The 25,252-nt window shown below is 52.3% G+C and overlaps 8 protein-coding genes across 8 annotated transcripts; 5 read left to right on the top strand and 3 right to left on the bottom strand.

Moving 5' to 3' along the window:
• Positions 1-998: 998 nt before the first annotated feature.
• T310_5550 (Cystathionine beta-lyase) lies at positions 999-2,477 on the bottom strand (the record flags this gene model as incomplete). The annotated part of the gene is made up of 3 exons (XM_013471589.1): positions 999-1,163; positions 1,215-2,270; positions 2,325-2,477. 3 exons carry the CDS (start codon positions 2,475-2,477, stop codon positions 999-1,001), a joined length of 1,374 nt encoding a protein of 457 aa, XP_013327043.1.
• Positions 2,478-2,726: 249 nt separating this feature from the next.
• Positions 2,727-6,307, bottom strand: T310_5551 (uncharacterized protein; the record flags this gene model as incomplete). The annotated part of the gene is made up of 4 exons (XM_013471590.1): positions 2,727-2,800; positions 2,849-3,226; positions 3,361-3,558; positions 3,610-6,307. 4 exons carry the CDS (start codon positions 6,305-6,307, stop codon positions 2,727-2,729), a joined length of 3,348 nt encoding a protein of 1,115 aa, XP_013327044.1.
• A 3,218-nt stretch (positions 6,308-9,525) lies between these two features.
• On the top strand, positions 9,526-13,947 carry T310_5552 (Integral membrane protein; the record flags this gene model as incomplete). The annotated part of the gene is made up of 5 exons (XM_013471591.1): positions 9,526-9,606; positions 9,921-10,082; positions 10,201-11,054; positions 11,119-12,502; positions 12,553-13,947. The coding sequence occupies 5 exons, from the start codon at positions 9,526-9,528 to the stop codon at positions 13,945-13,947; spliced, it is 3,876 nt and encodes a 1,291-aa protein (XP_013327045.1).
• Positions 13,948-15,750: 1,803 nt separating this feature from the next.
• T310_5553 (UPF0676 protein) lies at positions 15,751-16,932 on the top strand (the record flags this gene model as incomplete). The annotated part of the gene is made up of 1 exon (XM_013471592.1): positions 15,751-16,932. The coding sequence occupies one exon, from the start codon at positions 15,751-15,753 to the stop codon at positions 16,930-16,932; it is 1,182 nt and encodes a 393-aa protein (XP_013327046.1).
• Positions 16,933-18,047: 1,115 nt separating this feature from the next.
• T310_5554 (uncharacterized protein) lies at positions 18,048-18,897 on the top strand (the record flags this gene model as incomplete). The annotated part of the gene is made up of 4 exons (XM_013471593.1): positions 18,048-18,262; positions 18,311-18,474; positions 18,521-18,807; positions 18,862-18,897. 4 exons carry the CDS (start codon positions 18,048-18,050, stop codon positions 18,895-18,897), a joined length of 702 nt encoding a protein of 233 aa, XP_013327047.1.
• Positions 18,898-19,555: 658 nt separating this feature from the next.
• T310_5555 (uncharacterized protein) lies at positions 19,556-21,360 on the top strand (the record flags this gene model as incomplete). Its single annotated transcript, XM_013471594.1, has 7 exons — positions 19,556-19,668; positions 19,741-19,823; positions 19,872-20,043; positions 20,109-20,332; positions 20,396-20,603; positions 20,667-20,965; positions 21,011-21,360. The coding sequence occupies 7 exons, from the start codon at positions 19,556-19,558 to the stop codon at positions 21,358-21,360; spliced, it is 1,449 nt and encodes a 482-aa protein (XP_013327048.1).
• A 646-nt stretch (positions 21,361-22,006) lies between these two features.
• T310_5556 (uncharacterized protein) lies at positions 22,007-22,822 on the bottom strand (the record flags this gene model as incomplete). The annotated part of the gene is made up of 3 exons (XM_013471595.1): positions 22,007-22,036; positions 22,085-22,544; positions 22,620-22,822. 3 exons carry the CDS (start codon positions 22,820-22,822, stop codon positions 22,007-22,009), a joined length of 693 nt encoding a protein of 230 aa, XP_013327049.1.
• Positions 22,823-24,456: 1,634 nt separating this feature from the next.
• T310_5557 (uncharacterized protein) lies at positions 24,457-25,182 on the top strand (the record flags this gene model as incomplete). The annotated part of the gene is made up of 1 exon (XM_013471596.1): positions 24,457-25,182. A coding segment is annotated over one exon (726 nt), but the record flags the coding sequence as incomplete, so codon positions are not given.
• Positions 25,183-25,252: the final 70 nt, after the last annotated feature.

Genomic DNA, 25,252 nt, shown 5'->3' on the forward strand with positions numbered 1-25,252 from the left:
TCAGAGCCTTAAACTTATACATCAGCATTACCCTTACTTAGATGGACTCAAAACTGAAGATAGATTTTTTTTTTCCTTCTGGGGAACGGACGCAGAGATATAGGAATGTTAATGATGCCATGATTACTACTTCCAAGTGACTTCATGACTAAAGGAAGAAAAAGAAACTAAATCTTGATACCACCTGGATATACAATCTGATGAGTTATAGAAAATAAAAAAATAAAGTCTGATAAATGGGTTTCTGTTTCAACTGTACTTTATATACCTTGGTGTTCTTCCTGAGGCCCTCGTGCCAACGAGCAGCAATTACCTACTATCTGTATACCAACTGTATAAATACAGTCCAGTCCATACATATCTATCTACATTATATTATTAATGAGATTCTGCCTTTGTCTGCCTCGTTACAATTATAATAGTAACAATCTAGCCAGGCTGATTTTGCCTCTGGCCTCTAGAACTTGACCAATAAGATTACAGAACCCTGTTAAATTGGAAGGAAATAATGATTTTTTTTCCAATTGTTTACACAATCCCCTGCGATTTAAATAAACGAGATTGCATTTAAGAAGCTTCCATTGCAGGCTTTGAGAGAGAGCTTTTTGTCCTCTTTTTTTTTTTTCTAGATCGACGAAACCTCCATATGTGCTTTAATTAATTTAAAAAAAAACTCGGCTTCATCAATAGCCATCTTGACATTCAGATTCTCAGTGTTGGTAAGTGTTGAAACAGTCCTTTGTTAGCCTTTCTGACTCCGATAGGCTTCTATCTGCGAGGTAATTTTGCTTATGAATGAGTATTGGCTTCCTTCGGTGCTTCTAATAAATATAATATGTATTTGTTAGAGCCTCTACGAGGGGTTTCCACAATACTCCGTAAACACGCAGGGGAGAGAAAGGTTTAGTATTTTAATCACTTATTACAGCCAGTGCAGTTATCATCTCTAATTGCCATTGATAAATAGATATATTATATTTAGGTAGACTGGTAGACTGCTATTGACCAGAATATAAGGTTGATTCTAGGATAGAGTCGATAGACAAGCTTTGTCTGTCGGAATTTCTCAATCTATACCACACACACATGTATGTACCCAACCAGTCTAAATTTGACTGTATATTATTCATCCATAAAAAGTATGCCTCAATGGCCTGCTGCAGCTAGATGTATGTACATACAGTATTCTACTGCCTCCTATCGACAGAATCTACCACTTCTACCGTCGACTCTTTCAGCAACGCCTTAAAAGCCGCCACCAAGTCGTTCCGCAGATCCTCCCAGTTCTCCAACCCCACGCTCACCCGCAACAACCTCCGGTCCACCCGCGCATCCGTCATGGCTCGCCATTCAATCAACGACTCCACCCCGCCCAGACTCGTCGCATGGTGGAAATACGCCAGCTTGCTCGGCAGTCGCCGTGCCCACTCCTCCTTGCGCAGCACGATTGAAAACACCGGCCCAAACCCGTTCGGCATCTGCTTCTTCAGCCACGACGCATCCCCCCTCTGCAGACTGGCATGGTTGATTTGGTACAGCACCCCCTGCACCGCGGCCTCGTCACTGTCCGCCGCCGGCCGGAACGCGTGCAGCGCCCCGTCCAGATACGCCACCAGCCGCTCCGCATTCTGGCTCTGCCGTTGCACGCGCACCTCCAGGGTGCGTAGACTGCGCACACCCAGCCAGCTCTCGAGGTTGCCCATCACACTGCCCAGGTATACTCGATCGCCCCACAGCCGCTCGTACCAATCCTTGCGGTTGGTGGCCAACACCCCGCACAGCACGTCACTGTGTCCACCAAAGTATTTCGACCCTGAGTGCATGACAATGTCCGCCCCAAACTCGAACGGATTCTGCAGTCCCGGCGGCGCAAAAGTGCTGTCCACAATGAGATAAGCGCCCCGCGAGTGCGCCTTCTGCGCGTAATGCTCAATGTTGAACGCCGTTCCATGAGGGTTCAGCGGCGTCTCCAGGAAGACCACATCGCCTGCCTCCAGCTGTTCGGCCGGGCAATCCAGATCCAGCTTCTGTAGTCCTGTCAGGCGAGAGAACAACGCGATGACGCCGTGACAGCCATGGTAATTGTGTCCAACGGCGATCCGGCGTGGGTTCAGGAGCACCAGCGCCGCGTGCAATGCCGACAGACCAGATGAGTATGCCACAACATGACCCTTCAGGAGGGAGGAAAGGATGGTCTCAAAGCGAGTCGAATTGGGAGCGGTGACTCGAGAGTAAACGTGCTGTTTCGGGTCCTGATCCTGAGGTTTTTCCTGCAGACAATCAGCTCCACGTCCAGTCGCCTGTCCCAATTCCCCCGTACATACAGACAGATCTGCAATTGGAGTCAATTCGTCCGGATTGTCCGAGTAGCGGAAAGTCGTTGACAGATGGATGGGCGGAGCCACGTCCGTGACGTTATTCAGCACATCGTCGGCGTGAAGAGCGAGCGTGGCAGGCTGAGCTGGTGGATGCGCCATGGTGCGATAGAATAGGAGATGAATTGACGATGAACGAAAGAAAGGGTATCAAAGAAAGGCGTGGTTGGAGTTGTAATGATAGGCGATGGCGCCATGGAGGGGCTTCTGCCTGCGGTGGGGAGTCGCCGAGTCCCCGAGCTCGGACAAATCCCGCGTCACGTGATGCGCCCTAGACATGACATATCTACAGTACACAGATGCAGGAAATGTGAAATCTATTTCTCGCTGTGTTTGGCAATGAGCACACTGCTACCGTCGTAGCGAGCCCATCCGGGACGGCTCTCTCAGCGACCCCGGCATGACGGCAAGGAAATTCTTCCGGTCTACGTAGATGTTAGCTTAGCATTTCAGACGGCAGGCAGCGATCGCACCTGTTTCCGACTCAAAAAGAATATTGATATCATCGTGCTCAATCGGATATTCCGGCATGTCCAGGCAGACGAATCGCGAGCTCTCGTCATCGTCGGTCTTGGGCAACGCGAATTTGGCATCAACGATGCGCACCCCCGACTTGCCGGACCGGTTGAAGCTCTCGTAGGTATCCGTCCCCTTGAGGACAAAGTTCATGCACTTGCCGTGGCTGAAATCACTGCCGAAGAACGCCAGCAGCTGGATCGTCTTGTTCTGCTGCACCACCTGGACCCGAGTCGCTGTTGCTTCCCACTTCTTGTGGATGGGAACGACCATGCGTCGCCGGGAGATGGCAAAGGTGGACGCGATACTAGATTCGAAATTAGCCCAATGACGCTCTTAGCAGAATTGCAAAGAAATAGTTACCCATCAAAGAGAACATTGAACCCGGTCACGGCAGCCTGAAACTGATGAAGACCTAAGATGAAGTCAAACTGTGCTGCCCGAACAGTAACGCAACAAGACCACCCACCTTCCAACGAGGCAAACTCGTACCGCCGGATCATCGGCTTTGTTTTGGCCGCTTGCAGGAACTCCGTCAATCGATCTGGCAGGTCCTTCCTCACCAGATTCTCGGCCACCGACACGGTCAGATCTTCCTGACCAGACCGCAGCATATAGAAGACGGTATTCTTGTTGACGTCCAACGCGATCTTCATCTCTCCCGGCCCTACACAATTAGTTAGACAGAAACGACAAAGGCCGGTCCGTTCAGTCTTACCCAGATTCATCCGGTCCGTGACGGTGCCCCAGTCGGTGGACACCAACGCTCGCAGGTGCTCTGACAAGATCTGAGGAGCATAGCCGTGTTGTTCCACATAGGCCGGTTCCAGGTCGATCACGGACACCGACCCGGCAGCAAACTGCAGATGGGTGATCCCCGGACTGGCTGCCTCTGGCGGTTGCTCGATAGAAAAGGATCGGAAAGGAATATCAGGGCTCGTGAATTCTCGGTCGCTCGCGAGCATGCCCACCAGGAGCGAATGCATGGTGGTTCGGCGCTCGAGTTCATCAAAGGTCAGCACCATGGATCGGTTTCTCCCCTCCTCTTTGACATTGAGCAGCAGCGCCGGGGCGCCGTCTTCACCCCGGAGATAGCCAAAGACAATAGGCGCTCCGTTTCCAAGCGTGTGGCGGACGCTGCTCAGCGTCTTCACCTTGGGGCTGGTGACAACGGTCAGCCGGAAGCCGCGATGGGCTTTGCGGGGTCCCGTCCCTTCAGTCACAGTCGCTGACTTTTCGAACAAGCGAACGCGGCATCGCTGTGAAGGTTCGGCGGGAAACGCCTTGGGCGTGCCCGGGTCCATGTACTGGAAGACTTTAAGCGTATCCTCGAAAACCAGGGTCTCGTCGGCCTCCGGTTGCATGCTCGCCTCGGTCTTAAGCGTGTACTTGACGATGTTCCAGATAATTTTGAAGTCCTGCTCCTGAAATACGACATCCAGCTGAAATCCTCGGGGGAGCCTGACACGCATCGTGCTCGTCTTGACCTCCCAGTCCACGTCGTCCCAGGTCGGTCCCTGACTCCGATCGGATTGAATCGTAACGTTGATCAGCTCGCTCTGACTGGCGATCGCCGTCATCACATACCAATCCGTGCGATCCCGCATAATCGACAGGACGCAGGGGACGTATGGTGGCGAGTCGTCGTCGTCGCCCGCGCTGACGGAGACGTCCACAAACATGGTGCCGTAGCTGAAGAACCGACTCGTGTCGCCCAAGAGCATCAGATCGGGAGTATTAACCCAGTTGGCAGAAGGACCAGCCACCACCGTTCGCCGCGCAGCTCCCGACAGCACGGCCGTGACGTCGGCTGCGAAGAGGGGATACTTTAACCAAATACTCGTATCCACCGAACGGTCAATGCCATCTGCGGTCGATGCCACGGCGGACAAAACCTTGTTCCGTTTCATCGACATCGTCAATGCGCGGAGATGACTGAGAATCTTTTGATGCAGAGTCACCAACCCGGCCAGCCGCTGATCGCCCGCGGTATTCAGGACGGCTAGGAGGGCCTCCATAGCCAGTTTCCCATAACGGGCCAGTTCTGCATGCTGGGGAACGACGTGCTGGGTAATCCACCACGCCTTGCCCAGGTCAATGACGGCCTGTTGGGCTGCTGCAGACGGTGGTTGCACCCCGGCCGCTTCAGCTGACCGGCCAGACCGGACCGCGGCTTCGAGGTTGGATCGACCCCTCAGAAACCACCATGTCGCGGCCCTGATCCATTCGGAGAACGAGGTCTCCGTCAGCGGTTTGACGCTTTCTGCGGCCAGTCGGAACAGACTGCTGTATCGCTCGACATAGTTGGTGAATTCTATGTAGGCGCCATCGCCCACTGCATTGGCAACCGAGCGTAAAGACATTTTAGGAGCCGAGCGGGGTTCGCGACTCGGGGAAACTTCTCTGGTATCGTGGCTGGGGGGGACTGGCTGAGACTCTCCGGTCGGAATACTGGGTTTCCGCTCGTGGGAGGGGGGTGACAAGCTGTGCGACGATCTGCCGGCAGACGGGACCTCATCCGGTTCCTGCCGGAGAGACTTGACCTGATCTTGGACTGCCGGGGCCGGCCTCGTGCGAAGAGACGCGCTGGCAGACTTTCTATCGCTATCACGGCCTGATGGCTGTGGAGATGCATGGGGTTGTTGAGATGAAATCGAAGGACGCAGAGGGAGAGTCTCGTGACGCTGCTGGCGCTCATCGTCTGGACTGGTCGGGGACATTAGGTCCTCCTCGTAGCGACGCTGCAGTGCGCGAGCCTCTTCGGCCTGCATTCGGGCATGGATACGTTTCGCGAACGAATTGGAATCGGGAGAAGCACGGAAAGACAACCTAGACCCCCTTTCACCCGCATTCAAGGCCATCAGGAAGTCCGCATCTTGTGTGTTGATGAGCAACGGCGTCCGCTGTACTTCTGTCTGTTCCTGCGGCTCTGCCTGGTCGTCCTGGAAAGAAGTGTCAATGTGTAGCTGTGGTAACGTAGGACGACGATTGTCGAGACCATGAGGCTGGTCGCGCCTCCGGAATATTTCCACCGTCGGCTCCTCTGATTCATCGCCGCCTTCTCCGATGATCTCAGGCGCGCGGTCGCTGAAGGTGACGCGCAACCCCTTTCGGCGAGGTTTCTTGGTCGGACTCACGACTCGGATGCCCTGCGTCTCACCGGTAGGGGGCGTCGAGGAAAAGGGACGCGGTTCCGGTGGAGGGACATTATCGATCTGGGGCAGCGTTGGCTCCTGGTTCGGAGGCTTCGAGCGCGTAGGGCCGAGGAAGTCGTCCAGCTGTTTCTCAGTTCTCTCCTGGGCGCTCTGCTTCGCGTCTCGATCCTTGGAAAAGAGCTTCTCCCGCCAGTTGGATTTCTTCAGCGGCTTGGGCGGTTCCGCCGTCGCCAGGAAGGCAAAGGGGTCCTCTCCCGCCATGTCGACCGTGTGCAGACAGCAGCTTCCTCAAACCAACAGCAATGCCACGATCGCGCTGACCATCGCAAACAACACTCGTCGAAGTGTTCTCCAAGCAGGACGGAAGACTGTCAGGGGCGAGCAGAGTTGTTGGTCGGATCCCGCCTGCCTTGGCACTAATACTGGGGAGCGGTCGATTGGATCGACAGGGGCGCCGGCGTGACGATAAAAGAAGCGAGGACGGCGGGGTCGGAGGCGGCTACGGGGAAGACGAGTGTCGGAGGGATAGAGGGGAGGAGGCGGAAGGACAGAAATGAAGGGCGAGGAGGATCGATCTGAAGGCTAATAACGCGACTGACGGGGTCTCTTGTCGGGGAGATCCATTCAACAGAGTCAGGTGGAGTATTAGCGAGCCGCGATCTGGGAAAGCGAAGTGAGCAGGTCATTCCTCGCGTCAAACCACGCAGCAGGGGTGCACACAAAGAAAAGGAAAGAAGCAGTGCAGGAGGAGATGGTGAAGGTGCTGCGAGAGGGAAGTGACTGATCTGGCAGACCAGCCCAGAGCAGCTTAAGCAACAAGAGTACAGAGTAGTAACTGCATTTAGATGGAGGCCCTTATCCGTACCTGAGATAGTAGACGGGAAGAGTGATCTGTGCGGAGTTATCGCGAGGGCACGCGCTGTGATTGGCAGGCCGCTCGCGGTTCCTTGACCACGCAGTCTTGCCTTGCCAGCAGGAAGCAGGCAGCTCAACTTCTCAAGGCATCAACGACTCGCTTCATCGACAGGATGCTGGTGATGGCACTGCAATTTGACTCTCGACCCGCGGATTATGATCGGGGACGCCTCTGGTCCACCGCTGGAGCAGGATACGGCGTACGTGTCACCGTCGACGCCCATCTGAAACCAGCCTAAGCCTCGCACGGCCATCCCGCGAGACGCCGCCCCACGCCCGCCGCCGCAGGAGATTGCAGATAACGGAGCAGCTGGCGGATCCATTCTTGATGCTGCCAGTGTTGCTGGCACCGTCGTTGACGTTTCCAGCCATGCGCAGCCTGCGTGCTCCTGATTGGGCCGTGGCATGCGGAGAACTCTCCCCGCCTCACAGGCTGCCTGTTCCTGCTGCGTCCCTGGCCAGTCGAGAAGTGTTGGTATGTTTTCCCTTCGAGAAGCCGACAGCAGCTCACGAACTGGCTGAGATACTGACCTGGACCATGCTCTGCAGGATGTCATCGCCAAAGCATTCCCATGTGCTCTGTACAGAGTGCTCGTCCCTGACCAAGAATGGAACGTGGAGGCGCCCTACGTCACCGTGGCTTGGTTCCGCCTGGCTCCACAGCACAAATTACATTGCGTTAGCATTAATTAGCAGTTCCATCAGACGGCCGGAGGAAGAAGTGTTGGAATACTCCGTACGGAGTACTCTAAGAACTTATACTTCGACTTCGACTTATACATCGAAATGCACTTCAATCAAACAGTCCCGTTATCCTCGTGTCGTCATGATGATCGTGGTGATGCTGACAATATCTGATTCCCAGAGCAATTGCGGTTCCTGTATTACCTTCTGGTCGATCGGCATCGCACAGATCGGCGGATCCCACTAGAAGCAATCTCGCGACTAATTAGAAGAGAAAGTGATCAGCCTGAACTCGTCATCTTGAGCCAGTTATCCCTCCGACACGGAGCAGAGTGATCACTCGAGCAGAGTATGAAGGCGGCAGCGAACTCCCGATAATTATTTCCTACCGTACGCATGGAGTAGGATTGTAGGACTCCTCCAAGACCACATTCCACGCAGTCCGTCATGCAATATAACGTGCACTCGGTAGATCCAATTCAAGAAGGAGGTTATTCTGTGCTCTCTGTCAGGATTAATGATTGATTGGCTGGTCGATAAAATTAATAGAAGAATGATTGAGGTCCAGCGAAGCTTGGCGACGAGCCAAGAACCAGCGGTAATAGCTGTCCGCTGCACGTGAGCTGTGCCCCGCGATAACCCTCTGATTGAATAATATTCCAACTGGCACACAGTATCTATATTTGCACTCAGGCCTGCTCTGATCATATCCTTTTTATTCTTAACATAGTGATAGGAATTTCGACTGAATAGGTAGGTTAATGGTGATGCATGAGAAACTAACTATATGACTTGTTGTGTTGATTGCCGACATCAAAATGAATGGCTGAAGAGTTCTAGATATAGAATATATTCTAATTACCAGGTATGTATTCCTGTCCAGCCATGGATTATCATGTCATTGTCATTACCAGCACAAATCTCCCTCCCATACTCCGTCAATACTGTAACAAGACAATGGCATATTCCTTCAGTATCGGAGATGCTTGAGAGAAGAGGAACGACCTTCCGTCTACCTACATACACGTGATCGACCATGGACGACTAAGGGATGCCCATATACCCCGCCCTGAAGATACGCACCACGACACATACGATCTCTGTCCTCGCTCTTTTTTCCCTTTCGATCTCTTTTATCTCAAATCAATTAATCATATACGGCATCCATGCTTCTCGAAGAATCAATCATCAATCAATCCAAGTCCTGTTCGTGTTCTGTCCAAAGACTAGCTACAGCTGTAGCTGATACCGCAGAACAATGAACAGAGCCGTCCTGCTCATCCAGAAACAGCTCTACAGAGTATATAAGTATACGTAAATGTATAGGAGGAAAGAAAGAAGAAAGAAGAAAGAAAGCCAGATGTCCCTCCTGGTCGCTTAACCAGGTCTTCGATGAATTATCTGAAAGTCGAGGAAATAGGATGATTATTTATCTATCAGGCACTGTAGATACAGCCGTCTGCAGCAAAAAAAAATCACTAATCATCTTCTCTACTCCATACGATAGTGGGTTGTAACCATACGTGTAGATAATTTCAGAACTGCATAACTGTAAAAACAGTAAACTTTTTGATTAAATTAACTATAATCATAAAGGATTCTTGACTATAAACTTGACTAGAATATTTTTTTCGAAAAGTTTGTCAATTAAAATAATTAATTAAATGATAATTCTCGTCATTTATAGAAAATCATTCTTATAAATAAAGGGAATATCCTACATTATTTTTGTGTAATAGAAATTAATGTCAACGAATTGCTTAAGAAATTTGGACTGACTTTACCCATAAAAATAGTCATGTATTATACAGATTACACTCTTTAAACGAGAACGGTTTCTAGATAAAATGATCTGATTTCCTAATATCCTTTTTGTTGACATGCAGTGGAGCGGCGCGCGACTGTCTCAGCCACCGGCAGCCTGGCTGTGGCTGGTGCAGATCGACTCAGGCCGCTGCACAGTACGCGTCCTCGTATCAGTCGAGAAACACGAGAAAATGCGGTCTGCTTGCTGGGGCGGTGCAGCAGATAGCAGGCCTTGCATACAGTCGACAGACATCTAGCTAATAGCTGGCTAATACCAAGCACGATCGAGTTATCCATGCGGTGAGACAGGCTTGCTGGAGGTCCAACCAGCCGGACGCCAGCATGATAATGCATCGAGCACTGCAGCGCAGCGAATGGCCAGCTCCGTTGTCTACGCGTCGCAGGTGACACAGTCGACTGCCCTCTTGCAGGCAGCACAGCTTTCTGGTCGCTGACTTGGTGACTTTAGCGGTTTCCAAGTATAGCTCAGAGCTCGGCCTCAGCCACGCCCAGCCCGACTCCACCAGGCCCGACCCGAAAAGCTGCGGAACCGACGGTCGACGACAGAGAAGAGACGAGAGCCGAGACAGCCCGCCTGCTAGCTCGCCGTGATTTGTTTTGCTCCTTTACTGTGTGTTTCTCTGCTCGCTTGGATTTTGTCGTTGCTTCCTTACACTCTGTCTCTCCTGCGCTACCTGTCTCCTTCTCCCCGCCACCCGTGCTCCTCCGTTTGCCGCCGCTGGCAACAGCCTCTTCCGTTCGTGCTCCTCCGTGATGTCTTGCGTCCCCTGATCCGAGGCGAGCCCGCCCAGCTTTGGCGTTTACTGGCGACGAGAGCGACGGACGGAGCTTCAGACCGCGCTGACGACTGCGTCCCGTCCCGATCACGAGCCCCGTCGATCGAGCCGAGAGATCGAATCCATTCGAACCGTCGAGAAACGCGGGGATTGCTGTCGACATCGTGGAGTGCACGAGGGGCAGACCTCGTCGAGGTCTTCGCATCCGCTCCCATGGTCGTGATGGATGCGGGCAGTGACACGCGATGGGAGGATCGTCCGCGACGCTGCGTGGGACAATCGGCTCTTGCTCAATTCAAGGCAGACAGACATGGGATCGGCTCGTCCAGCTCGACTGTGCCAGGGAGTCGACGCCGTCGCCGATGGAGAGGTTTCTCGACGATGTATTCCATCGTCTTGTTGCTCCTGATAACCCTTCTCTCGCCCGCAGACGCCGCTTTCATCAACTTCGATAACTGTCTCGAGGACAACATCATCCACTCGGATCTGCTACAGTTTGTGCCGCTGTTCTTTTCCGTCAACTACACTGCGTCTGCCGGCCCCAATCCCCTCAATATCACCGTCTACGGAAACGTCACCGGCCTTGCTTCGCAGGGGCCTTATCCCCCTCCTGATTCGCCGCAATGGTCCAATCCCAACGACACCGTCGGCAAGATCACCGACCTGAGCGAGTCGAACAACCGCTATTCCACTCTGTTTACCTCCTTGAATGTGCTCAGCTTTAGGCCCTATTACAATGCGTCGAGGTTCTGCCTGTCTGTCACGCAGGGAGAGTGCCCGTTGGGTCCGGTCTTTTATGCCAATGCGTACGTTTTCTGCCACCATCATCATCCCCCGTTCATGTTGGTTGCTAACACAATAACAATCTAGGAGCGATCCATCCCAGCTGCGGGCCTTTTCCATCGAACATGACCTCGAATCGTCGTATCAGTTCATGAGTCTGGTGCCAACCTTGCGCGTCCGGACCGGAGATGCGTCCAATGCCGACCTGGCCTGTGTCTCTGCCATCATCACGCCCGATCTGGGCGACACTCTGCGCGGTCTGGTGGGCTTCCTGCCCCTCTTGATCCTGGTCTTTGTCGCGGTCGCGAACATCCTGGCCGCCATCTACAGTCCCTGGGGATCGACGGACCCGTTCCGTTGGACGAGCAATTATGGCCGCGACGAGGATCTCCTCCGGCTGGTGACACCGGGCTTCGCTGATTGCCTTCAGTACATCCAGTTCGTCGCCTTGACTGGAGCGTTGAGCCTGAACTATCCCGGATACTACCAACCCGTCGTGGCCCAGGGGGCCTGGTCGGCGCTGATGTTCAACCAGAGCTTTGTCAGCGCCAACAGCGGCAAGAACCCCGTCGTCGATGGTGTCTACGTGGTGAACGCCACCTATGGCCTGGATCGGTACAGCCAGTACGTGGGGTTGACGGCCGTCCAGGACATCTGGCCCGGAATGGTGATCTGGCTGCTTGCGATTGTTGTTGGCGTGACGGCGTTGACCCAAGTCGCCTTTGGCATGCGGTGGATCCATCATCAGCTGGCCCATGTGCCGGAGGAGGATCTGCGCGCGAAAAACATGCCGTTTACGATGGGCAACGTCATCCGGATCGTCTTCAACTTTCTGTTGCTCCCCATCATATCGTTGTCGATGTTCCAGCTCGTCGTGGCGGCAGACTCTCCGGCCTACTCGGTGGCCCTAGCTGTGGTCTTGATCCTGGGGTTGGTGGCCTTTGCCTGCTGGGTGATCCGTCTGATTGTGACGACGCGGCCGCGGTCGTACATGTACGATGATCTCTCGACGGTTCTCCTATACGGTCCGCTGTACAACACGTACTGTGACGATGCGGCGGCGTTCGCGATGGTGCCCATGTTCATCACCTTCCTTCGGGGCATCGCCATTGGGGCCTTGCAGCCGTCCGGCATCGCGCAGCTGGTCCTCCTGGCCATCTGCGAAGTGGTACTTGTGCTGACCCTGGCTGCGTTCCGACCGTATCCGTCTGCGACGTCGATGAATCTCTACCAGGCTCTTTTTGCGATTGTGCGATTTCTGGTGGTGCTGCTGAGCGTGGCGTTTGTTCCGTCCCTGGGTATTTCGGAGGAGACGAGGGGGTGGATTGGTTATGTGATTCTTCTCATCCATGCCATGCTTCTTGTCTTTGGGTTCTTTTTGAATGCGCTCCAGACGTTGATTGAGGTTATTGCACGTCTTGCAGGGGCAGGAGGTATTGAGGGGGTGGCGACTCGTGGTGGTCTCACCAAGGTATGTATTTTTTTTCTTTTACTACTGGAACAACCTGCTAATATACCCAGGTATTTGGTGCGCGGCAACTCTCTCGCCGCCATCCCAGAAGTGGCCACGTTTCTCGCCAGAGCATGGCTTCGGACGCTGCCATGCTTGCCCACATGGACGACCGGTCGACGCAATTTGGCGGATCCAGGGCAAGAAGTCTGTCGGGGAGCTCTGCGATGCTGTTGAATCGTCCCGGAGTTGATGGCCGAGCCAGCATGGCGTTTGACGGGGTGAGTGCGCATGGTCGGACGCATAGCCGAGCGAACAGCAGCGGCGTCTACACGCCGACCACTCTCGCCGGCAGTGGCTTTTCCCATCCTGCCGGATATCAGCCCATGGCCAGCGGCACCCCCAAGAATGGCTCGATGATTGGGTTCAAACCAACGGAAGCATACGACCCCTATTACCGGCCTCCACGACCGCGGGGAAGGACGAGGACGTCTTCGTCGATGGACAGCACGCGTCGAAAGGACGGGCAGGGTGGTGAGACTGAAGACACCACTGGCGAAAGTTCTGCCGGCCACCCTGTTCCTGCCTATCTGGGCAGCTCCCGGGACGACAACTTTGACGACGGTCGGCCGATGCGGCATGATTATGCCGTGCGGGAGGTCGACTTTTACTATCGGGTCCGGGGGCCGGCGCTCTCTCACACAGGAACTCGCAAACTCAAGACCGGACCGGCCGATCCCACGGGGCCGGTCTCATCCGCGACCAGCTGGTTCCGAAGGCTGCTGGGAGGGAAGACGAAGGAGAAAACCAAAGGATTCGAAGTGGTTCGAAGCACGCGAGCACCTCCGCCGGGACTGTTCCCATCCGAGGGGGAGGGGTATCACGAGCCGTATCGAGACGACCCGGGTTCGCCGGGGCCTGCTACCGGCGGGCATTCACGACAGGTGTCCGGAGCGACGATGTCATCGTATCATGATTCGGAAGGGGAGGAACGGAAACCGGACGAGGGGGATGAAGAGGAGAAAGCAGATGAAATGCCGCAGCTCCCTCAGATCGACGCGGGAGACGCGATCGAGCTTCCAAGCCGGCTGGGATCGCGAAGCAGCACGCATGCGCCGACGGTGTCTCGCAAGACCTCTCAGCGGCAGCCGTCGGAGGGGGAGCAGAATCTGGAAGCCATCCAGGGGTCTCCGCCGGACGAGAGCAGCTCCGGTCATCTACGTCCGTCGAGCTCTCAGCCGGGACGACTGCCTTTCACGGCAAGCGACACGGACAGTAAACGGGCGGGATCGGTAGACTCGACGACGTCGACGGTGCACCGGACGGTCAGCGAGCAGGGGCGGCCGTCGGGTATGGGGTATGTGAGCCAGCACCGGGCGGGGGCGAGCATCCACGAAGCGGCCGACGGGCCAGTTATCACGGGCAGTACGGCGGAGCTGGTCGACCAGTCGAGCGATTCCGATTAGTCGACGTTTAACTGAACTGACTATCATCTACGTGACGAATTTCCTTGGACCTAAAAAGAAGTTGTCTGTTTCTTCTGGTTTTTGTTCTCGGACCTTGTGCATGAACTAGCTAATTTCGTTGTAGTGTGTTGTTCTTTTTTTTGTCTTGTACAGCGTTGGTTGGACATTCTATCTGATCCGATTTGATTTGATTTTTTTCTTTCGATGTACGATACATTACATTACATCTCGTTGGGCGGCGGTGGATTGATTGATTTGTTGATTGTTCTGCAGATAAGATTCTTAAGATTCCATTCCATTCCATTCTATCAGATATGGATGTCATTGTTGAGGGATTGATTGATTGATTGATTGAGCGATTGATCGGTCTCTGACTTTTTTGGAGTTAATTGATTAATTAATGAATGGATAGGAAGTATACAGACACAGATAGGTATTAATGAATAATTGGAATCATAGTTGGTGCAATTTGATTAGTTGATTGAATTAATTGATTGATTTTTTTTTATTTATTGTTTTGGGATGAGTAGTTTGCTAACTAAGTACATATTTTTCATCTTTTCATCATCTCTTTCTTTCTTTTTTATTTTGTTTATTATACCTACAGGCTATGATGAGTGAGAAGGAACTGGAAGTAAGGAAGGATGTATGAAATAGTACCTAGTTACCATGCTTAGTATTAGTCTTGTCCTTGTTTTTCTTTTTTATTGTTTTTTTTAAAAAAAAGAAGGATGAATTCATTTGATTCATTTGTTTTCACCCTCATCTCTCCCTCTAGTTCTTATTGCTTACCTAGGTAATTAGCATTTTTGTCTTGGTTTTTTATTTTATTATTTTTTAATATGATGTAATATCAATATAAATATAAATATAATGTTATGACTGTTTTATTCTTTACTATGATATAATTAATATATATATTACGATTATTCTAGTTTTATGCATACTACTACGTATATATAGTACATGTAGTAAGTAAATACTATCACGAATAAAATAATAGGGCGAATGAATGATTAGCTAGTCTGTTCGTTCGTTCGTTTGTTTGTTCGTTTGTTAGTATTGTCCTTCACAGGATAGAGTATACTACTCACCAATGAGCTGGATTGAACAATTCAATATACAATCAAATCCAATTCAATTTAATTCAATATATTTATTTATTTGTCAAGTTTACCTATTAGTCATTCTGTTCATTCTACTTGTATATTGTATATTAAGTACGACTAAGCAGACTCTAGTCTAGTCGCGTGTAGTCTGTGACTTGTCTGTATGTAGCCTTCTTAGGCTTGGTTTACATGGGTGACAAAGGAGTGTGGTCATTTTTGTGGGACCAGGAACCAGGCTCAGTAAAGATACAGATTTAGATACAGACTGGTTGGATGGATGGATGGAGGTAGTTTATCTACGATTACTCTGTCATGAGCATTTATTTAGGAGAGATCTAGATTCCTCTGTGTTGTGTCGCTGATTGATATCTATCTACTGGTGTATATTGATTGTACCGGCTCGCCGACGAATCACCACCGTCGCCCAAATTGCCAATCCAGCCCTAGAATGAGGTGATCCATCCTCACGCCTATCGTGTCTGCGCATGCGGATGGAACTTGTCTAATGTTAGTTATCTGTGGGGTGATGCCGGTGAGGGGTAATTATCTATTTTATAATGATATTGGACTGCTGCGAAGAAGTATATATAGGTGTTCTGTATAGGTGTCCTGTATGTAGGTTTCCTGTAGGTGTTCTTGCTGATTGATATCTTCTGAAGATTCTATACACTCTGCATCATTCGATAGTCTATCCATGTCCGCCACTCTCGCAGAACGTGCTAAGCCCGTCCCAGACGGCGCCAGCTCGTCTGTCCAGCATGGCTCGTCTAAGATCTCTGACAACCCCTACGACTTCGCCAACCTAAAGCCCTACGTCCACCCCCCCGAAACCAAAGAAAACCTCCCCTGGGCCGAACTCGTCACCCTCGACCTGGACGACTTCCACCGTCCCGGCGGCAAGCAGCGTCTGGCGGACCAGCTCTCGCACGCCGTCCACCACGTCGGCTTCTTCTACGTGAAAAACTTCGGCCTCACGCAGGAGCAGATCGACCGGCAGTTCACGCTGGCGCGCAACTTCTTCGACCTGCCGCTGGAAGAGAAGGTTAAGTACGAGGTTGACTACGCCAACGCCGACTACAACGGCTACCGCCGCGCAGGCCGGGGCAAGGCGGGCGCCATCCGCGACAACATCGAGATGTACAACTTCGCCAAGTTCACCGACGACTTTCGCGGGAAATACGACCATCCGCCGCTGCTGAAAGCCCATCTGCCGGAGATCGAGGCGTTCGCCAAGCACCTGCACGCCAACGTCGTGCTGCCGCTGCTCAAGCTCTTCGCTATCATCCTCCAGCTGCCTGACGAGGACTACCTCGTCAAGCAGCACACGTACGAGAAGCGCAGCGAGGACCACTTCCGCTACATGAAGTACAACAAGCGCACGCCCGAGGAGCACGCGCTGAGCGAGTACGGCCAGACAGGGGGCCACACGGACCTGGGCACGCTGACGCTGCTGTTCCGCCAGCCCGTCGCAGGCCTGCAGATCCTGGGCGAGGATGGCCGCTGGACGTACGTCGCCGCGCAGCCGGGAACCATCACCGTCAACCTGGCCGACACGCTGTCTCATCTGACGGGCGGCTATCTGAAGAGCTCGATCCATCGCGTCGTGGCGCCCCCGCGCGACCAGTGGCAGTACGACCGCACGGGGTTGCTGTATTTTGCGCGCGCGCATTCGGACACCCTCCTCGTGCCTATCTCGGACTCGCCTGTGCTGCAGAAGGCAGGTGTCAAGCCGCGTTTCGACAAGCCCGTCACTATGGCCGAGTGGGTCAGGGCTAAGCAGCGTATGCAGCTGAATCCGCATCTGTATGAGGAGAAGAGGGAGGCGGATGGCTCGGTGGAGCTGATTGCCGGGTATAAGGATCGGAGGTACAAGTAAGAGGCTTGAAGAAGGTTGTCTATGAACTGAGTGATTTTTCGTTTTAGGTGGTGTGATATCTACTCTCTATACAACAAGATACAACGTATCTTTACCTACGTACAACCATAATATACGGTAGCACTAGGTACATGTGCATACCTAGGTAGGAAGCATGTTCTCTATATACCAGTTTCATTTTCCTGTCCATAATCACACGTATCTGCAAGGCCTGGCCAGGGAGAGAATTGTGACAACTTATAGTTACTGCCTTGAGACTTGGGCTAGCCATAATAAACTAGTCCTCTGGATCAGAGGGTACAGACACATATGCCAGCTCGTTTGGAGGGAAAGTGTAAAGCTTTAGTTTGGATTCCATGGCGATTATGCAACTGAGCTTGAATGCATTCCAGCCAGCTAGCGAGTGCTATTATTCAAGTCTCTGACAGAGCACTATAAGAATAGCTCGCAGCCACTTTCAAATTCAGCCTGTAGTGGATGGTTGAACTCTATTAGATGATTATATAGATTATATACTAAAAAGGAAGCTTAGTAAATTAGTTAGCAAGTATTATTTATTTCTAACTATAATTTCTAGAAATGGCTAAAATATGGTGCAGAATTATTTGGGATACTAAGAGGATGAAAAAGGGAGGGGGGGGGGGGTTTCGATTGTCCATGATATAAGATAAGGTGTATCTACAGTAGAAATATACTACTACAGAGCCCGCAGAGCCTAATCCACCTCTGATTTTACGTGTCTCCATATCTTGACAGCAGGATGTCAATTATCTAATATCCTCCTGATGTTTGTCATAAAGCTCTTGTTTTAAGACAGTTCACCCAGAATAAAAAGTAGCCTGTGAATTAAATGCAGGAGTTGTATCGAGTTTTGCTAAGAGTAACCGGAAAAACTAAGAAAGAGGATGACTGGACTCGAGTGAATGGAAGACCATGTTGCTTCGTGGGAGTTGAGTGATTGCTTAGACTCGGCTAGAAGTAAGTAGTGAAAGGTGTAAGTATTCCAGGCAGCATCGTCAATTCGCTTTCCACTTTCTTTCACTTCACTATCTGCCTATCCACCACATTCTCTATAAATTCTAATTTTCAGCATCACACCGTCTCCTCTACCCAACATGTCGACTCCCGCTGCCTCTCCGCGACAGCTGAGGAGCAACAGCACGGAAGCACCACCACCATCAGCACAACAGCTATTTAATGGGATTCGTCACACCATCCTTACAGCTACGGGGTACCAGGAGCCCATCTACGAGAATGTCGATCCGTCTGTTGGCTCTGAGGTTGCATATTCCTTAGACAGAGACCCCGAAGTGGAACGAGTCCGTCCGAGGTATGTGAGAAAAGAAAAAAAAATACTTCTGCTAACTCGTTATCTTAGCATTCATTACAGCTCTGTGACCCGCATCCTACGAGTCCACATTATGCCCACCGAGATCCACGAATGTCATACAAGATGGTTAACAATGGAATTCAATCGCATGCTCGTATCAAATTGGTTAACACTGGCGGAGTCTGATGCCTTGGAAATCTCAAATGGCCTAAGTATGTCCACATACATCTCTTCTATCTGCCCTACTAATTCGATTAGCGTTCGAAAGCTGTCTCCAAGAACCATACGCAGCGTCTTCGAAAACACCAGACTGGTACTGCCGAGTTGATACCGCAAATCTTCCACGAATCGTGGTCGAAAGTGGCTGGAGTGAGCGTTGGCCTCAACTCAATCAAGACAGTGACTTGTGGATGAGAGGCGGTGCGCCAGAAGTGCAGCTCGTTCTCATTTTCCACTGGCGAAAATTACGTGGTGGCAGAGTGAGAGGAGATCTTCAGGTATGGGATCGAGATGCTCTTGGAAATGCCAATCTTCGACAAACAGAGGTAAGTAACCTTTACCCATGACTATCACAATCAAGGACTGACAACTCAGGATAGCAAATATTTCCACTTCCTGCTGGAGGTGCAGCATAAACTGTCACCATCACCCGAGGCCAGATCTTTGGCACGGCTGTTAATTTCCCGGGGAGAAATCTGAACGACCAGTGGCAGCTAGATCTGGCTAGACTGCGTCCATTGGCAGTGGAAAAGTTGACCAGGATGGGCCTGATGCCTGCATAGTCGTGTTGTACTAGCAGTCGACAGGGTGCTTGTCGACACGACGGAATAGCTTTCCTAGTCGGGTAACTCTTATCCATGAATAGTCAGTTAGCTATTCTGCACGCCTTACCCAAAGGGGCTTTTCTTCATGCAAGTAGCCGATGGAATAAAAGTAACAGTCTCTCTCTGTACGAATTCTCTGTCCACAAAAGGAGGTAGATAAGCAGTCCATCCGCTTAGCTATGAAAGGATCTAGATTATTGAAGAAGCAGAATATTATACTTTAGATGCAGAGTCACTTGGCCGGTTTGCACTGCGATCGTCTTTGCGAGTTTCAAATGCTATTAATTGTCATTAAACTAGGACATCCTTGACAGTTACCCCTGCAGAGCCCCGCACATGACACGACGATCATAATCTGATCTCCACGATTTCTCCGCACTCTATTATTATTTATCACTTTACTTGTCTACCACTTGCTCTGCAAGTCTATATTGTAGACATATTTGTATGGGCAGGGTGTTCAATCGATATGACAGTCTCACCATTGTCGGACCCAGATGTTGAAAAGGCTCTATCCCAGATCAATCCTTCGCAGCAGCATTCTCTCCACGACAATGTCGATAAGAAAGACCAGCTTGCGCGGTCAGTTTTCCCCTGTACTTTTCTATTTTTTTTTATTTGCGTAGATGACTGACAGAGGAGAAAATGCTGCAGAATCTACCGCAAAATCGACATCCGCATCTTACCCATGGTCGCGCTAATCTATCTGCTCTGCTATCTCGATCGGTCGAATATCGGTATGTTAATAACAATTTGTCATTGACTATAACAAACAGCACTGACAGTTTCTTCTGCAGGCAACGCGGAGGTCCTCAACTCTAACACGAATGATGACCTCCTCCACGCCACCGGCTTGACAGAGTACCAGTACCGCGTGGCGCTGATGCTGTTTCTCGTCGCTTACTCGCTGCTCGAAGCCCCGAGTAACCTTGCCATGAAGGTGTTTTCGCCGCCGATGTGAGTACCCCCCCTTAGATAGTACAGCAGACTGGGATGTCTTGCTTACTGTCAATGCTCTGCAGATGGCTCGCCTTCCTCGTCGCCTCCTTTGGCGCCCTCTGCGCCGGCCTCGGAGGCGCGCAAAACCCCCAGACTGTCATGGCGCTGCGGTTCCTGCTCGGTATGGCCGAGGCGGGCGTTTTTCCCGGAATGATCTTCTACCTCAGCTTCTGGTATGGCCCGCGAGAGCGAGCTAGTCGGATTGCTGTGTTTCTGTGCAGTGCGACGCTAGCCGGTGCGTTTGGAGGTGAGCTGCTGATTGACTCTGATTGCCATCTGATGACAGGCTTCTGACTGACTGTTGTGACAGGTGCTATTGCCTACGGCGTTGGCCATATGAACGACGCTGGCCGCCTGCAGGCCTGGCGATGGCTGTTCATCCTCGAGGGATGCCCGTGCATCGTCTGCGCCGTGCTGATCCTGCTCGTCCTGCCGCGGTACCCGGAAACAGCGACGTGGCTGTCCAGCGAGGAGAAGGAGATCCTGCTAGCTTCGTTTGGAGAGAATGTGTCCAAGGGGTGAGCAGAAATCCCAGCAATCCGTATTGCACATGTATATAAAATTCCACTGACGAGGGTTAGACACGACCACCTCAATTGGACCGACGCCAAAGACACGCTGATGCAAGCCCGCCTCTGGGTGCACTACTTCACCTATCTCCTGCTCGGCATCGGCGTCTCCTCGCTGTCCCTGTTTGCGCCCACTATCGTCCAGGATCTGGGATATAGCGGGCTCGATGCGCAGCTGTTCACCATCCCGCCGTATGCCTGTGCCTATGTCTTTACGCTCGTGCTAGCACTGTTGTCTGATCGATATGCGTGTCGTGGGCCGATAATTGCTGGCTGTTTTGTCTTTGGGGGTGTAGCTTTTACGATTGCTGGTGAGTCTCTTTTCCTTAATTATTAATTGAAAACTGACTGTCTAGCCTCCATCCCTTCCCCCTCCCTCCACCTCCGCTACGCCATGCTCGTCCTCGCCACCTGCTCCGTCTTCGGCGGCCTCCCGCCTCTCTGCGCCTGGGTCTCAGACAACGTGCGTACCACGACCGCCGCCTCGCTCGCCTCGGGCCTGAACATCGCCTTCACGGGGCCCGGCCAGATCATTGGCGTCTGGATCTATAGAAATGACCAGGCGCCGCGGTTTCAGTTGGGTCATGCCGTTAATGCGGTGAGTTTGTTTGTTGGTGCGGCGATGGCGACGGGGTTGTGGTTGAGGTATCGGTGGCTGAATATGAGGATGGGTGTGGGAATGGGGGTGGAGAGGTGGGTTGCTTGAAAAAATAGACAGTAGATCCTAGAGTTGTGTCTATATATATAAGTTTCTGAGAGATGAAGCTAGCAGTGATGGGATACTCTGTCTCAATCAACGCTCCACGTTGGTATACCATTGCATCTTTTCCATCTGCCCATCAGGTAATTTTTTAATTACCGTCTAATCTGCGAGGACTTTACTTTATTGGAGAATATACATGCCATTTCTATTATTGTCAAGTAGAACGCGACGAAATGTGCTTATAAGCTGTATCTACTCCTTATGATAGATTCTTCGATGAATACTACGTAGGTAGATAGATAGATCTATCGTGTCTGATTGAGCAGAACACTACTGTATTTATTTGGTTTAGATTCTTTTCAGTGTTAGTACCGTCTATCTATTAATCTATTGTATTGTATTGTATCTGTTCAGCCGAGGAATCGGTTTAATTCCTTTGGCAGTTTTTGAGCCTTGTGAGGACTGGAGGAATGGAAGTATTCAGCTGTAATACTGGTGGATATGTCATGTATTATCGCAGAAATGACTATACTATGAACATGATCATTGATGATGATATGATTGATCCTGATCTAGCTACACATCGTACTGCTGTATCCTGCGTATGCTTATGTCGACTGTATTGTTCTCTGCGTGATGGCATGATTGTTTATTTAACCCTGCTGATCTCCAACTCGTCCTGCAATACTGTCAGCAGCTGAAATATACAAAGAAAGAAAGTGCCTACCTCTACCTCCCCCGGGATAATCAACCCCTTGACCCCCCAACTCTCGAACCGCGGATTCTGCCGCACATACTCCCGATACTGCGGCGCCCCCGGAAGCACGACATTATCGGCCACGACCAGACTGCCCTTGTGCAGCAGACCTAGCTCCTCGCACAGCTTGAGGTCCGGCTCGTATAGGTCCTCGACATGGTCCAGAAACAGCATGTCGATGCGCGAAAACGTCCCTTCGGCGTGCAGCCGTCGCAGGGAATGCGCTGCGGGGCCAACTACCACCTTGACGATATGACTCAGACTAGCCAGATCGATGAGATTCATCGCGATGGACGCGACGAGGGGGTCGGCCTCGAGGCTGTAGAGACGAATATCCTTATCTGCTGCATCACCACCACTCTGCGCCAGCATCGCGCTCGCAAACAGGATCGCCGAGTATCCCACATACCCACCCAGCTCGACCAGGATCCTGGGCTTGTGCCCCGCAATCAGATCCGTCACGATCTTCCCCTTGTGCGGGCCGATGTTGATCAGGACGTCCTACTGGGCGGCGAAGTCGTCCATCGCCGCCAGGATTGCGGCAGGCGAGCCCCGCAGCTGCGTGTCGAGGGCTGGGTGGTCGTAGATGTGCTTCAGCAGGACGATCTCGCGGCCGTCGTGGGACTCGACGGTATTCTCGCTGTTGTCCTGGAATTTCTGCAGCGAGGGGTATTTGGTGTACATTTCTGGTCTAATCATTGCGGCCATGATGGGTATCTCTGATGGAAAGACTGGTACAGGACTGGTTCAGATGTGAATTGTTTTGATGATCTGATCGCGAGGCATCTGTTTACTGAGGCAAAAGAGGAACGAGGGGTCCGTGAGAAATTAGGGCTTGCTGCCTGTAACTACTAGTTAGTTAACTAACTAGTTAGCGCCTCTGCTTATGTAAGCGAGAACTCGCGAGGCTGAGGGCACATGTTGCTGGCTGCAGCGGCGCGTAGAACGTAAATTCCGCCTCTGGACTAAAAGAAAATGACTTTTAACGATTCAGTGTGCTTGGCAACTGCTGCTATGACCGGATTTAGCACTGTATCCGTGTTTACCGTCGCGATCTCAGCCCTGCGAGCACGCGTCACGACCAGCTCGTCGCCTTTTTCCCTCGTTGTCAAACTCCTTATTCTGCCAGGAAACACTCTTATTGTCTCTAGAATGTCCGTACATTTGAGTTTCTGGTCCGGAATCCTCTTGATCGACGCGTTCTGCCGTGCGGCGTGACGCAGAGACGTCCAACGCCAGACCTCGTGGCAGCGAACGACTCCAAAGGGCCAAAATTAGATTGAAACTGGATTCAAGAAAGCCAGTCTGTCGTCTCCTGCATGTTTATTATGATCCTGCACGTTCTGACAGCGTGGAGCTCGACCAGCTCGGACGGGGACTTCGACGCAGGGCGGCGTTCGACTAGTTCGCTGCTGTTCTTTTTGATTTTGATGGTCAGCTGCAGTCACATATCTCGAATACGACTGCTAACTGACTGATAATAGAGAGAAAACCTCCTTTTCGTCTTCCTATCTGGTACGCTGGCTGTCCTGCTTTCGTCTCAGCCCTGGTTCCTGACGCCAACTTGGCGCATCGGCCGATCTTTTCGAGGAAAATGACGAAGCAGAACGATGTCTGCATCTCTCACTCACTCATCAACCATTCCAACTGCTCTCTCCAGCCACCTCCATCCCCATCCACCCTGCTCTCATCCCCTCAGGCCGCCATCCGAATGCCTGCCTTGCTGCCTTAAACGGCAATGCGTCCACATTGGGAAGGTGCCAGACATCGAGGAAATGTCTCTGTTTGTCACTCTCGACAGCGATATCAGCATGATTTTCTGCTCAAACTGCGTTATTTCGATCCTGGAAAACGACGAGCTCATCGGTGCATCTTCCTGGATCGATTCCATGCTCATTTTGACCCCCATATCGCGCTGGTGTCCTCGTACGCCCTCTTCTTCTGCTTTTCTCCTTTGTACCCTTCCCTCCTCGTGATCCTTCCACAACAACGCCGTCTGCTCTGCTATGAAGTCATACACACCTCATCTCGAGCTCTCCAGCCTGCCTCTTTAGGCAATTTCGCCCTCTTTCCTCGCTGCTTGCGCCCCGTCCCCCGGGGGAGGTATAATACCCCTTCTCCTCCGTCCTCGAGCTCTTTTTCTTTCTCTTCTCTTTTTTCTTCTCCCCAGACCAACTGGTCCTCGCGCGCTTACCCTGACCCTTACCTTACTTTCTGCTCCCCAGACGCTTTTTACTGCTCCCACCTTACCTGCTCTCACCTTTCCGCATCCCGCTTTTTTTCTCCTTTTCTTCTTTTTTTCCGACTTTTTCTGTGCCCCGTCACAGCAGATCCCACTTGCAATGTCTTGCAAGGGCCGCTTCCCGTTCCCCTCCCGCCCTCTCCGCTCCCGCATCCCGGTCCGCTCGCCGACGTTCACGTCGTCCCGGTCGCAGGCCCGCCTGCCTGCTCTGCCCGCGGGTTTCGTCTCCCGCATCCCCGTTCGTTCCACCACCCGGCCACAGGCCCCCCTGCCTGCTCCAGCCGCCAGATTCGTCTCGCGGCTGCCCGTTCGTTCCGCGACGTTTTCCGCCGAGTCAACGTCGTCCCGGCCCCAGGCCCGCCTGCCTGTGCCCCCCGGCTTCGTCTCTCGTTTGCCCGTGCCCGTCCGGAGGGCATCCCCACCGACCCCAGTCGCTCCTTCGACCACCGTCACTCCGACCCCAGTCACTCGTTCGACGCTGTCGCCGCGCCTCGAGGCTCGACGTGCGGCTCGTGAAAACCGACCTCGACCTTGGTTGCCGAGAGGTCCGTCGGTGTCAATCGCTACGACCGCCCGACCAGCGCCCTCCGCCCTGACGGCTCATCCCGAAGACAACGCCGCCGGCCCATCCTCGGACGGGCCTGCCCTCTCGTCAGAGGGGACAGACTCGGCCGAGGCTGGTCCGTCGAAACGGGTCTCCTGGAACGAGACCCTCATCGTCGTTACGGTCGACCGATGGATCGTTCCGTCTCGACACATCTGGCCCGACCCAGGGGGGGTAGCCAGATGCTCGCGGAGAGCCGACAAGTTTGCCTCGATACGACGACGGTGCGCGTGACCGACGATCGTTCCGACCGAGCGGGATAGGAGGAGCAGGAGAGGTTTGTATTGTCTTT

Source organism: Rasamsonia emersonii (genome assembly GCF_000968595.1).
Source record: "Rasamsonia emersonii CBS 393.64 chromosome Unknown ctg1118621760297, whole genome shotgun sequence".
Taxonomy (NCBI): domain Eukaryota; kingdom Fungi; phylum Ascomycota; class Eurotiomycetes; order Eurotiales; family Trichocomaceae; genus Rasamsonia; species Rasamsonia emersonii.